A 14,097-nucleotide genomic window follows, 5' to 3' on the forward strand; every position below is an offset into this window, starting at 1 on the left:
GGTGTGATTCAATGAACGCTGCACCAAAAGCTAGGCCTCCATCTTTTCTTCCAGAAAGATACCATGGCACCATCACCACCACTCCAGGGCATCCTGCCAATTCCCCAGCCAACATCAACACAGATTAGATCATTACCATATTGCTGTTTGATCATGACTGCATTGTTTGTTCGATCCTGCCGTGTGCTACTCGTGACAAATAAATCATAGGATTTAAACACCGACAGTAAGCCATAAACTCACTCCCTCAAGCAGATTTATGTTCATTCTTCCAACCCCCTCAGAATGAAGCTTGCGTCGACAAGCTCCAAATCGATTATTTAATCAGCACTTATTCCATATGCATGATTGTGTTTTATTACAGGTGCAAGTAAAAACTTCCAGCTCCTGAATTCTTCCTGAACATGTTCTAAATTTGCATAATGCTATCATAGTTTTGCAAATGAAGCTGTGGCCAGTCAAAAGGATATATATCCACCACACTGCATCATGGTCTAGTGTTACAAAACAATGGAGTGTTCGCAGAATCACAGAATCAGACATTTACAGCATGAGGCCATTCAGCCAGGTCTATGCTGGTCAAAGATCTGACTCTATTCACCCCATTTTCCATCTCTTGGCCCTTGTCCTGGAGGATATGACACTGCAACGGAACAAGTACTGAAGTGTTACGAGAGTTTCTGCCTCCAGCGCCCTTTCAGGCAGTGAGCCCCAGACTCCCACTGACATTTTGGCCTCTTACCTTAAATCTATGATCTTTGGTTATTGACCCTTTTACTAATGGAAAAGTGCCTTCCTATCCACCCTATCATCACCCCTCAAGTCTTTGTCAAGTCCCCTCTCAACCTTCACTGCCCCAAGGAAAACAATATAGACAGTCAGGAGGCTGGGGGAACACAGCAAGGCAGGCAGCAACAGGAGGGAGAGGGAACACAGCAAGGCAGGCAGCATCAGGAGGCTGGGGGAACACAGCAAGGCAGGCAGCATCAGGAGGCTGGGGGAACACAGCAAGGCAGGCAGCATCAGGAGGCTGGGGGAACACAGCAAGGCAGGCAGCATCAGGAGGCTGGGGGAACACAGCAAGGCAGGCAGCATCAGGAGGTGGAGAAGTCAATGTTTCGGGTGTAACCCTTCTTCAGGGCTGCACCTCTAGATGCTGCCTGTCTGTTTTAGATTCCAGCATCTGCAGGTTCACTTTTTTTTGTCTCTAATTAAGGAAAACCATCTCAATCTCTCCAGATGGTACACACCTTCCAGCCCAAGTAATATCCTGGTGACTGTTACACTGGTCCCACTTTCCAGCAACTAGCTCTGTAGCCTTGAATTTCAAGTACCCATCCAAATACTATTACAGGTTGTGAGGTTACCCATCACAGCTCACCTCCTAGACAGTGCTTTCCAGACCTCTCCCATGGTGGGGGAGAGGATTTCTTCAATTCCTTCTGAGACAGAGGGTGGTAGTGGAGGGTTGTTTTTCAGACTGGAGGCCTGTGACCAGTGGAGTGCCAAAAGGATCAGTGCTGGGTCCTCTACTTTTTGTCATTTACATAAATGATTTGGATGCGAGCATAAGAGGCACAGTTAGTAAATTTGCAGATGACACCAAAAATGGAGGTGTAGTGGACAGCGAAGAGGGTTACCTCAGATTACAACAGGATCTGGACCAGATGGGCCAATGGGCTGAGAAGTGGCAGATGGAGTTTAATTCAGATAAATGTGAGGTGCTGCATTTTGGGAAAGCAGATCTTAGCAGGACTTATACACTTAATGGTAAGGTCCTAGGGAGTGTTGCTGAACAAAGAGACCTTGGAGTGCAGGTTCATAGCTCCTTGAAAGTGGAGTCACAGGTAGATAGGATAGTGAAGGCGGCGTTTGGTATGCTTTCCTTTATTGGTCAGAGTATTGAGTACAGGAGTTGGGAGGTCATGTTGCGGCAGTACAGGAGATTGATTAGGCCACTGTTGGAATATTGTGTGCAATTCTCGTCTCCTTCCTATTGAAAAGATGTTGTGAAACTTGAAAGGGTTCAGAAAAATTTCCAAGTGTGTTGCTAGGGTTGAAGGGTTTGAGCTATAGAGAGAGGCTGAATAGGCTGGGGCTGTTTTCCCTGGAGTGCCGGAGGCTGAGGGGTGACGTTATAGAGATTTACAAAATTGAGGGGCATGGATAGGGTAAATAGACAATGTCTTTTCCGTGGGGTCGGGGAGTTCAGAACTAGAGGGCATAGGTTTAGGGTGAGAGGGGAAAGATATGAGACCTACGGGACAACGTTTTCATGGAGAGGGTAGTATGGGTATGGAATGAGCTGCAGGAGGAAGTGGTGGAAGCTGGTACAATTGCAACATTTAAGAGGCATTTGGATGGGTATATGAATAGGAAGGGTTTGGAGGGATATGGGCCACGTGCTGGCAGGTGGGACTAGATCGGGTTGGGATATCTGGTCGACATGGACAGGTTGGACCGAAGGGTCTGTTTCTATGCTGTACATCTCTATGACTCCTGCCTTTCACCATAAAAGCTCACCAGAGATGTACTGGAGTGTGAATTTGAACCACTGACCCTGCCCGTCATCTCCCTCCCTGTTAAAGACCATTGCCATCTCACTTTGAGCTATGCAGTTTACTTAGATAGCAGATACCCTTGGTTGAAGGTCCATTTCACGAGAGCAGGTCAGACCGTTGGCAGGGTGTGGGGTGGGTAACTCGCCACTGCCAAACTGAGGGAGTGGGCAAATCACTTTTTCAAGTACTTTACCCTCCTCTACTTTGTCCCCACCCTGGAGATTTACTGCGTTGTTAGGTTTCTACGGAATTTCTGGTTTGACCAGTTGATCCCAAGTGACAATCTCTGAATTGAAAAGTGGGCTGAATTATAATCGCAGCAGAAGAGCAACATCTTATTTTAGACTAGGGGCGTCTGCAGTCTTTAGGGCTCAGTATTGGAGTTTATTAATTTTCGGGCTTGAGCACCTTCTCCTATGTCCTTAGCCCAACCTCACCACACCAGGCCTTATCATCACATGGGCTGCTACCACGCACGGCACATTGCCAGTTACTAATGGTCGCCATTAGCAGCTATTGATTTCCCCAGGCTGACTTTGACCCATTCCTTTGTCTGACTCACTGTTGTTCATTCTTTTTCTCACTCTCTGCCTCCATCTCTTGTTTACTCATCTCCTTTTGCTCGGACTGTCCCACCATCACAACACCATCTTCAACCTATATGCCATCATTTTCCTGGTTACAATCCGTTCTGAAGAAGGGTCACTGGGCCTGAAATGTTAACTCCATTTTCCTTCCAGATCTGCTGAATTTTCTCAACAGTTTCTGGTTTACTATGCGCAGTTTATTTTTGAATTATCTCCTATTTCACCCTTTTATTTTCTTTCCTTCGCGACCTCTCCCTGTCACTCGAGTCTGAACAACTGGCCAACAGAATGGGGCAGTTGTACCATTGGGCTTAACTCATGTGCAGAGAAAAATAATCAGCTCACCTCCTATCCTGCTACCTTTTGCAAATGAAACTAACATTCTCTTAAATGAGACCAGGGCGGCACAGTGGCTCAGTGGTCAGCACTGCTGCCTTACAGCACCAGGGTCCCATGTTCGATTCCAGCCTTGGGTGACTGTCTGTGTGGAGTTAGCACATTCTCCCCGTGTCTGTGTGGGTTTCCTCTGGGTGCTACGGTTTCCTCCCACAGTCCAAAGATGTGCAGGTCAGGTGAATTGGCCACGCTAAATTGCCCATAGTATTTGGTGCATCAGTCAGAGAGAAATGGGTCTGGGTGGGTTATTCTTTGCAGGGTCGGTGTGGACTGGTTGGGCTGAAGGGCCTGTTCCCACACTGTAGGGAATCTAATCTAAATGTCATCTTTATGTATTATTACATTTTACTCATAGCAAGTTTAAATGCATCAAAATTTGCCACATTGCCTGTACTGTTGAGTGTTGACCATCTGTATATCAGTGGGTTCATGTTCCACTTCAAGTGTCATTTGTGAGGTAAAAAGACAGCCCATCACTCTAAACCGCGCCCATCCCACATTCCTGAGCTTTCTCGAGGCAGTAGGAGATCTACGTGGAGTCAGTGGATGGGAAGCTGGTTTGCTTGATGGACTGGGCTTGTTCATGATGCTCTGCCGTTACTTACAGTCTTGGGAAGAGCATTGCCATACTGTGCTGTGTTGCATCTAGATAGGACGCTTTCTACGATGTATCGATAAATATTGATCAGAGTCGTTGTAGAGATATGAATTTCCTTCGCCTCCTGAGGAAGTAGAGACTTTGTGCTTTGTTGACCGTTGTGTCGACATGGCTGGACCAGGACAGATTTGTAACTGATCATCACTCCAGGGACCTGACACTGTTGACCATCTCCGCCTCAGTGCAGGGGGTGTGCCCTCCACTCCACTCCACTTCCTTCACTCCATGACCAGCTCCTTCGTTTGGCTGACGTTGATGAAGAGATTGTTATCTTTACACCCCATGCCTTTTGAAGAACTCCATCTCTTTCCTGTATTCTGTTCTGTCGTTGTTTGAGACCTGACCCGCAATGGCAGCGTCATCAGCAAGCTTGCAAATGGAGTCCGAGTGGAAATTGAAAACACTGTGAGTGTATAAGGAGTACAGTAGGGGGCTGAGTATGTAGCCTTGCAGGGCACCAGTGTTAAGGGTTATGGCAAAGGGAGTGGTGTCAATTATTCTTAGTGATTGAGGTCTGTAGGGTCAGAAAGTCGAGTTACCGAGTGGAGAGCTGAGACATAGGTCCTGGAGGTTAGAAATGAACCTGTAACTTGAACCAATGTTTACAAGATGACCATCTTCCTTTATGTCACTTAAAAGGCCACTTCTTTAGCAGCATAGAAATACAGGTTGCACATAAGAGAACATTTTTGATGTAAAAATGTTTTTTGATGTATTATAACTGTTGCTGAAGAGAGATCCTTGAAATACAGAAATAAAAACAGAAGTGACCGCAGGAACTCAACAAGTCAGGTACCATCTGTGGAGAGAGAGCACAGTCAGTGTTTCAAAACTGAAGAAAGATCATTGGGGCATAAGTGTTAAGTCTATTTTCTCTCCACAGATGCTCCCGAACCTACTGAGTTTCTCCAGCTATTTCTGCCAGATTTTTGGCAGCCGTAGTTCTGGTTTTTGTTTGGTTTCTTAGGTGTACCAGGACAGTTAGACGAGGGGTCAGTGAGGCATATATCCCAAATGTGTTTAATTATTGTCCTACTTCTATAAATGTCTATGGTCAGATTACTAATCTTTTTTTAAATTTGGAGCAATTTCAGTAACTGCTGTATGAAACTTGTAATAGGATGGTTTTGAGTGCACATATTTCTGCACTGATGTTTGAGTTAACATACTTAGGCAAGTTGAAGAGGTTTCTAATAGCGATTATTGGAGGCTGGTTGTCCACAGAATGTAGCATACTTGAGGACTTTGACATGTTGTTTATTCGGGGGAAACCAGGTCTTTTCAATGGGATCAGGGAGTCCAGAACTAGAGGGCATAGGTTTAGGGTGGAGGGGAAAGATATCAAAGAGACCTAAGGGGCAACTTTTTCACGCAGAGGGTAGTACGTGTATGGAATGAGCTGCCAGAGGAAGTGGTGGAGGCTGGTACAATTGCAACATTTAAAAGGCACCTGGATGGATATATGAATAGGAAGGGTTTGGAGGGATATGGGCTGGGTGCTGGCAGGTGGGACTAGATTGGGTTGGGATATCTGGTCGGCATGGACAGGTTGGACCGAAGGGTCTGTGCTGTACGTTTCAATAAAGCTGAAGCACAATGTCCCAAGAATGGGAGACGGATAGTCTGGAGCATGAACTCTGGATTGAATAACTTTGGTTAAAGTTTCATATCTCAAATCTGTTTGGAAATGTTTCATGTTTACAACATGTTAATTTTTATTTTTCTGCTCTTTCTTATGTTTCGCCCTCAGACAAATGGTAGCTGGCCCAGTAAGTATCTTGAATCTTTCTTGGTTTAAAATCAATTAAAACTGCATTTGATTTATTTAAACTAAATGTTAAATGTATTACTTGTTTCAAAGTTAAGCTGTGACCCCAGATTCCCTTTTTGATTAGAGTTTTAGCAAGTTGTCTTTACTGCTGTAGCCCACTGGGAATCAGCTAGGATGGTGGTTGCATTGTCCTGTCTCCAGTGACCATTGAATGGTACAGTATGACTGAAGCCATCAATGCTCAGTGCCCATATTGAGGCTGGAAGAATAACTCCTTGGTTGAATTCTGTTGGAGAACAACTAGTGGCTGTGAATGCATGTCTCAGCATGAGGTAATGCCTTCAAGAGTTTTCTGATGTCTAGATGTGGAAGCAATCTCTGGAACCATACAAATGTTTAGCTGGAAGTATGCTAGGAACAGCTGGCTTATGTGCATGTGATACTTTTTCAAAAGTATTTCATTAAATATAACTATATTGATTTAAAAGTATCACTCAATTCTCCCCATTGGAAGTTAGAAATCTCATTTACTGAAGTTTGCTGTTTATTTACTTTAAATTCACTGAATTGTCAGAGGCTTGTTTTGTAGAGGAGGCAATTGAAGCCTGATAGGGTTAGTGGATATAGGAACTTGCAATTGGTTAGGATCTGAATGATATTGTTAGTCTCGTGTCAAGCCAATTTGTTCACTTGAATGTAGAAGCGACAGTGTGTGTGTCCCCTCGTCTTATGGCAAAATAAACCCAACCGTTACAAATACATGTTTAACAGTGACACTGAATTTTTTTTTTAAAAAGCAAGTTCTAAATGGGATGTGGTCATCACTGGGTGGGTCAGCAATTGCTTGCCATCTGTAGATGCCCTTAAAGTGGCTGTGAACTGCCATCTTGAAGCACTGCTGTCCATGTGCTGTAGACCCATAATGCCATTAACGAGGAGTACAGTTGCCTAAGTGTTTGCACTGTGCTATGTGAATTCTTCTGTGTTAGAGTGTAATGACATCAACTATTCAGGGAAGCATCTCATTTCACGTTGGTGAGTCCGGTCTGGGTAAAATCTTGGTCCTTTCATTCACCAATTAACAAACTGCAGCTAAGATTCCCAGAAAGGGCATGATAGACTGAGCATGAAGGAGATATGAGGAACACAGGGTTCCACCCAAACATGGGTTCCATTGGGAACTGTAGAAAGACAGCACAATGGTGCTAAGCTGCCTTTTCCTTCAGCCACATAGGGAAACCAGGATTGTTCTTTATTATTTTCTTTTTTTCTTTTTACTGGGTCTGGTCTGTGATGGCAGGGTCGAATGAATTAAGCTTCTCAAATAATTGTATGATGCCAGAAATGTTTACCCCTACTCAGTGATGACTGTTGAGTGACTTTCTCCAGGAGTGTACCTTTCTCTCATCACCACTGAAATAACTCCACGGATACTGGTAACCTGTCACCAGTCACCCTTTACTTACACATAGTCCTTGACACTGCTCCAGCTTCCTCAGAGTCAGGTCTCCGAGTGAACAGAACCTCTGACCCTCCTGTTCATCATTTTGTTTTCCCGCTGAACCCAAAAGACTGTCCACTGGCCGACTGGCGCCCGTGCCTCTTTTTCCCCCCCCCCCCCCCTCCGGAGGTCAACCTGGCGCCGGGTGCCAGGATTATTCTTGGTGCTGAGAAAGTTAAGGTGATTGGCTAGAGGAAAAATGAATAGTTCTGATCGAGGTGGGGAAATTTGTTTTTTTTTGTTAGCAGGAAAGGGGGTAATCGGAAGATATATTGTGCTCTTGTGTAAGAGGAGATTGAGATACAGGGATTATTTACTATTCTGTTGGATACTGTGGTTATTATTTCATAGGTTATGAAATTATCATTTATTTCTCTCCTGTCTTTCAAATAATTTTGTCCAAAAATGTGCTTCCTCCTGTCTATTGAAACGTGTGCTCTCTTCACGCCATCTCGATCTGGAAAACCTTTATTGCTTCTCTTCCTCACTCTCTCTAGGCAATCTGCTGTTTGCAAACGGCCTGACCATTTACTGGTCCACTGTCATGTGTCAAGGTGAACCATCCTTGGGATAGTTCAGGAATTATTGAGTGATAATCTGCAGCATGTCATGCCCCTAGGATTCCTGTTCACATTTTTAAAACCAGATATCTTCAACTGGGTGCTTGTGAGCAGGTCATGTGACTCCCTACAGGACCCTGTCAAGCCAGAGTTGGCAAGCACCTCTTGTATTATATCTGTCCATTTTTTTAAAACCAGCTCTAAATGCCTCTGAGTTTTGACAATGAGAGAGAACATTCTAGTCTGTTTGTTTTGACAGCCCTATGAAGGGCCTGTCATTTGGGTTTTACTAACCATCTGTTGCCTGTTTCCTAGGCTGAACAACCCCGCCATGTTTCTCAGATTGAGTCCTACGAGAACGAGGAGGAGCGAAGGTTCCGAGGGATCTTCAAGCAACTGGCTGGAGATGTAAGTGTTACAGGGACATGTTCACCTGTTTGTGAGCTGTTCTGAACTTTTTATGTTTTACCCTCTGTCGGGCACAGTCGATCAGATGTGGAGCTGGAGAAGGCACAGCAGGTCAAGCAGCATCAGAAGAGCAGGAGAGTCGACACTCTCTGTTGTGAATTATAAATTTGGGTGATAATGTCTTGTTTCATTGTACCTCCCCTGCATCTGGGAGACTCTGTGTTTACTTTCATCTAACTCAATTACATATTGAATATTGGCTGAGGTTTAAACTTGAGCTTGTGTTTAAAGCAGGTGACATTTTAGATTAGATTCCCTACAATATGGAAACAGGCCCTTTGGCCCAACAAGTCCACACTGACCCTCTGAAGAGCAACCCACCCAGATCCATTCCCCTACATTCACCCCTGACTAATGCACCTAACACTATGGCAATTTAGTATGGCCAATTCGCCTGACCTGCATATCTTTGGACTGTGGGAGGAAACTGGAGCACCTGGAGGAAACCCACCCAGACATGGGGAGAATGTGTAAACTCCACACAGTCGCCCAAAGGTGAATTGAACCTGGGTCCCTGGCACTGAGGGAGCAGTGCTAACCACTGAGCCACTGTGCCGCCCCCTATTGGTAAAGGGTCCTTTGGTTGTACCGCCCGCCAAGGTTTTAAAGAGGAGAGAATTTGGAGAGGAACATCAGTCAAGGCTGCTCAAGAGGCTGACATGAGGACTAGGAGCTGCTGGAGGTGTTCAGGTCCTTGCCTGTTCCACCATTCAGTAAGGTCATGGCCGATCGGATTCAGGGACACCGTGCCACTTTGCTTTTTCTTAAACTGATGCCTGTCTGAGAAGACATTTCCCCCTCACCTTTTATCCAGATGGGAGACTTCTAACTTTTAAATGGCCTTCCATAAAGGGAAGCATTCCTCCCCCTCCGTCTCCCTCTCTATTGCCCCCTGCCCCATGACCAAACCAAAGTATTTGTATTAATGATGTGACCGAGGCAGACGTGGAGCTTGATTATCAGCATGTTCCTCCCACCACAGTTCTAACAGAAAATTGTATCTTATTAACTGAATCATACTTTTTGAGGAAGTAACAATGAAGATAGTTCTGTAGCTGTTCCCGTTGTGAATTTTAGTAAGGGTTTTTGATAAGGTTGCATGACAGTTTATTCAGAAAAATGAGATCCCATCGGATACTGCTGGTGACTTGGATCCAAAGTTGGCTCAGCAACAGGAAACCAGCCTTATGGTCACTGGATGCTTCTGTGATTGCAAGTGGTTTCTATGTACGTGTGTGTCTCTCGCGTTGAGCATTCTGAGTACATTGGTTTGAATCCTACCTTGGTAGACAATGAAGTTTGAACCCAGTAGAAATCTGGATTAAAACCTGGCCTAATTGTGTTCTGTTAGTGTCATTAAACACTCTTATCATTCGCTAATAACTTCTGGGGTAGGAAGCTGCCACCGTTCCCTGTTCTGGCCCAAGTGTGATTCCAGACCCACAGCATTGTGTTTAACTCTTACATCCCTCTGGACAATTCGGTTTGGGCAACAAATGTTAGAGTAGCCAGTCACATCCCTGTTTCATAACTGAATTTTAAATTTAAGAAAATGGCACCTCTCACTTGTTGTTAAGTAGGGATTCGGGAGCAGGCCACCCACTTATGCTGCTTGTTGCCGTTTACCCTGCCAATGTACTCCTGTCATTTTAACAACTTGAAATTTTGTAACTTACAGCAACAATGCAGCCATTTAGTTTGGAGGGTGGGGTCAGGACACTGAAAGTGCAATTATGCTTGACTCAAATATGTTTTCTTGGAATGTGAGTCATCAGATCAGCCTGTGACTATTTCCTCACAAACCTGTGAAGGCACAGCTGAAAGAACAGATGCTTGCTGTGTCCCTACTTTTGGATTACTCTCCTGTGATTCGAGAGACTGGAACATGCCAAACCCAGTGTCACCTAATTCTGAGAAACAAATTGGTAAAAGTAGAGATGTGATTTATTTTAAAATGTCGTGTTTTTTTTCTTCAAACTTAACCAATGATAGGTTTAACAATTGGCTCATAAACCTCCATGTGTAATCACACTTGGATGTTATGCACAAAGTTATCACTGGAAAGGTTTACAAAACTCATTCTATCCAATGTTGCCATACAGTGGTGACACGGTGGTTATGTCACTGAGCTGGTAACCCCAGAAGCCATTTATCTCTCTACCCTTGAGGCTCCCAGCCTCATTCCTGATGAATGACTTTTGTCGATTTTCCTGCTCCTCGGATGCTGCCTGACCTGCTGTGCTTTTCCAGCACCACTCTAATCTTGACTCTGATCTCCAGCATCTGCCTAACCCCAGAAGCCCGGTCTAACGCTTTGTCGTTAAAAATCTCAGAACACCAGGTTATAGTCCAACAGGGTTATTTGGAAATATAAGACACAAATTGATAGTAGAACTGTCTAATGATCCTGCCCCACGAGCTACCTGATGAAGGGGTGGCGCTTCGAAAGCTAGTGTGCTTCCAAATAAACCTGTTGGACTGTAACCTGGTGTTGTGTGATTTTTAACTTTGTCCACCCCAGTCCGACACCGGCTCCTCCATATAATGCTTTGTAGATATGGATTCAAATCCCACCGAGGCAGTTGGTTGAATAAAATTCCATTAATAAATCTGAAGGATCATGCTGGTCTCAAATAGCAGCTTTGAAGCCACAGTTAATTGTCAAAAAAAACCCCATCTGGTTCACTAATGTCCTTTTGAGGGAAGGAAACTGCTGCCCTTACCTGGTTTGGCTGAAATGGGACTCCAGACCCATAGAGGAGCGGTTCACTCTTAACTGCCTTCTGAACTGGCCTAGCCAGTTGCTTAGTTCAAGGAAGATTAGGCATGTCCCATTTCCTGTTAAAAGAACAATGATTAAAAATATTCTGGATTAGAGTGGTGCTGGAAAAGCACAGCAGTTCAGGCAGCATCCGAGGAGCAGGAGCCCTTCCTCATGAAGGGCTTCTGTCCGAAACATCGACTTTCCTGCTCCTCGGATGCTGCCCGAACTGCTGTGCTTTTCCAGCACCACTCTAATCCAGAATCTGGTTTCCAGCATCTGCAGTCATTGTTTTTACCAAAACTAAAGTATTGTCTGTTTTCCTATCAGTCAGTATTAGCTGAAACAGTTGGCTCAAGTTGCAACCCAGTCTGCCAATTTTTAAAAAATTTACGTTCATTCCCAGGCAGTTGGTAAGACCTATAAATCATGATAGTTGGTCATGTGACACTTTTTTTATCCTAAAAGGATAAGCTGGAATTTATAGCCTGACCCTAATTAAGAGTCACCCACATTGCTGTGATCTGGAGTCGCATGGACAATCGGCAATGGTTTCATGGTCATCGTTTATTGATTCAGATCCTGCCATCTGCCAGGCACGATTTAAATCTGGGTCTCCCCATCATTATCTGAGTCTCTGGTGTTATAGCTTAGGGACAATTATGGGCCCCATCCCTCAGGAAAGACGTATTGGCCCTGAAGTGGGTCCAGAGGAGGTTCACAAGAAAGATCCCAGGGTTGCAAAGCTTTAACATATGAGGAATGTTTGAGGACTCCAGGACTTGGCAGAGTTTAGAAGGATGGGGGAGCGGGGTATCTGAAACTTGTAGAATACGGAATGGCTTGGACAGAGTGGACGTTAGGAAGATGTTTCCATTGGCAGGAGAAACAAGGACACAGCCTTGGAATAAAGGGAAGACGGAGATGAGCTAAAATCTGTGGAATTCATTGCCACAGAAGGCTGTAGATGTCAGGTCAATGAGTATATTTAAGGCTGAGATAGATAAGTTCTTGAATCCCAAGGGATCAAAGCTAATGTGGAGAAAACGGGAGAATGGGTTGAAAAACCTATCGGTTATGATTGAGTCTGCTCTGTCGTTGAATGGGCCTAATGGCCGAATCTCTGCTCCTGTCTTATGGTCTAATACCACAAGGTCATCACCCCACCATGACTTGATGCCTAAAAAATACATTTTTGTTTTGTAGTGCAGTAAATATCACCTCCCAAACCTGATTTCATCAGGATTATCGCAGTTAAGTGACTGCAAACGTATGAACGATAACAGGCATTCACGAGTTGACCTGAAGGTGCAGCCTGGTTCCCTGGGAGACCCTTGCTGGATTTTCATTTGCAAAGAGTTGCTCCGTTTGCGATATTAAACCAAGTTCAGTTGGATGTGGGAAGACACATTTTATCGTAAAAGGGAGCTATTCCTGTTCAAACGTGTCACATGACCAACCATCACGCAATTATAAATCTCACCATCTGACCACTGGAACACTTCAAACCAGAGTTGCTGGGTCCGACTGGAAATTACAGGCCTGTATATGCATAGTTGCTTGATAATGGCTTTGGCATGTGTGAACCAGCCTGTGAGTGTGTGTGACAGGGCCTGGTACATGCGGAGTTGAGCAACAATTCCACTTGCTGCTCATATGTGAGACTCTGGGCGTTGTATGTCAGACTTGTAGCTTGGTTTCACTGCTTCATAGAGTCATAGCGATGTACAGCATGGAAACAGATGCTTCGGTCCAACCTGTCCACACCGACCAGATATCCCATCCCAACCTAGTCCTACCTGCCAGCACCCGGCATATCCCTCCAAACCCTTCCTATTCATATACCCATCCAAATGCCTCTTAAATGTTGTAATTGTACCAGCCTCCACCACATCCTCTGGGAGCTTATTCTATACACATACCACCCTCTGTGTGGAAAAAGTTGCCCCTTAGGTCTCTTTTATATCTTTCCCCTCTCACCCTAAACCTATGCCCTCTAATTCTGGACTCCCTGATCCCAGGGAAAAGACTTTGTCTATTTATCCTATCCACGCCCCTCATGATTTTGTAAACCTCTATGAGGTCACCCCTCAGCCTCCGACATTCCAGGGAAAACAGCCCCAGCCTGTTCAGCCTCTCCCTATCGCTTAAATCCTCCAACCCTGGCAACATCCTTGTAAATCTTTTCTGAACCCTTTCAAGTTTCACAACATCTTTCTGAAAGGAAGGAGACCAGAAGTGCATGCTATATTCCAACAGTGGCCTAACCAATGTCCTGTACAGCTGCAATATGACCTCCCAACTCCTGTACTCAATACTCTGACCAATAAAGGAAAGCATACCAAACACCTCCTTCACTATCTTATCTACCTGTGACTCCACTTTGAACCTGCACTCCAAGGTCTCTTTGTTCAGCAACACTCCCGAGGACCTTACCATTAAGTGTATAAGTCCTGCTAAGATTTGTTTTCCCAAAATGCAGTACCTCACATTTATCTGAATTAAACTCCATCTGCCAATTCTCAGCCCATTGGCCCATCTGGTCCAGATCCTGTTGTAATCTGAGGTAACCCTCTTCGCTACCCACTACTCTAATTTTGGTGTCATCTGCAAACTTTCTAACTGTGCCTCTTATGCTCGCATTCAAATCATTTATGTAAATGACAAAAAGTAGAGGACCCAGCACCGATCCTTGTGGCACTCCACTGGTCACAGGCCTCCAGTCTGAAAAACAACCCTCCACCACCACCCTCTGTCTTCTACCTTTGAGCCAGTTCTGTATCCAAATGGCTAGTTCTCCCTTTATTCCATGAGATCTAACCTTGCTAATCAGT

At 44.8% G+C, this 14,097-nt stretch overlaps 1 protein-coding gene across 3 annotated transcripts in view; it reads left to right on the plus strand.

Moving 5' to 3' along the window:
* The window catches only part of capns1b (calpain, small subunit 1 b), a 64,530-nt gene that overhangs the window by 24,494 nt on the left and 25,939 nt on the right, over positions 1-14,097 (plus strand). For all 3 annotated transcript variants that reach the window (XM_072549198.1, XM_072549195.1, XM_072549196.1), the window contains exons 3-4: positions 5,953-5,971; positions 8,350-8,442. In XM_072549198.1, the coding sequence (XP_072405299.1) occupies positions 5,953-5,971; positions 8,350-8,442 (112 nt within the window). The remainder of the gene's footprint in view (positions 1-5,952; positions 5,972-8,349; positions 8,443-14,097) is intronic.

This window comes from Chiloscyllium punctatum, chromosome 29 (assembly GCF_047496795.1).
Source record: "Chiloscyllium punctatum isolate Juve2018m chromosome 29, sChiPun1.3, whole genome shotgun sequence".
NCBI classification, from domain to species: domain Eukaryota; kingdom Metazoa; phylum Chordata; class Chondrichthyes; order Orectolobiformes; family Hemiscylliidae; genus Chiloscyllium; species Chiloscyllium punctatum.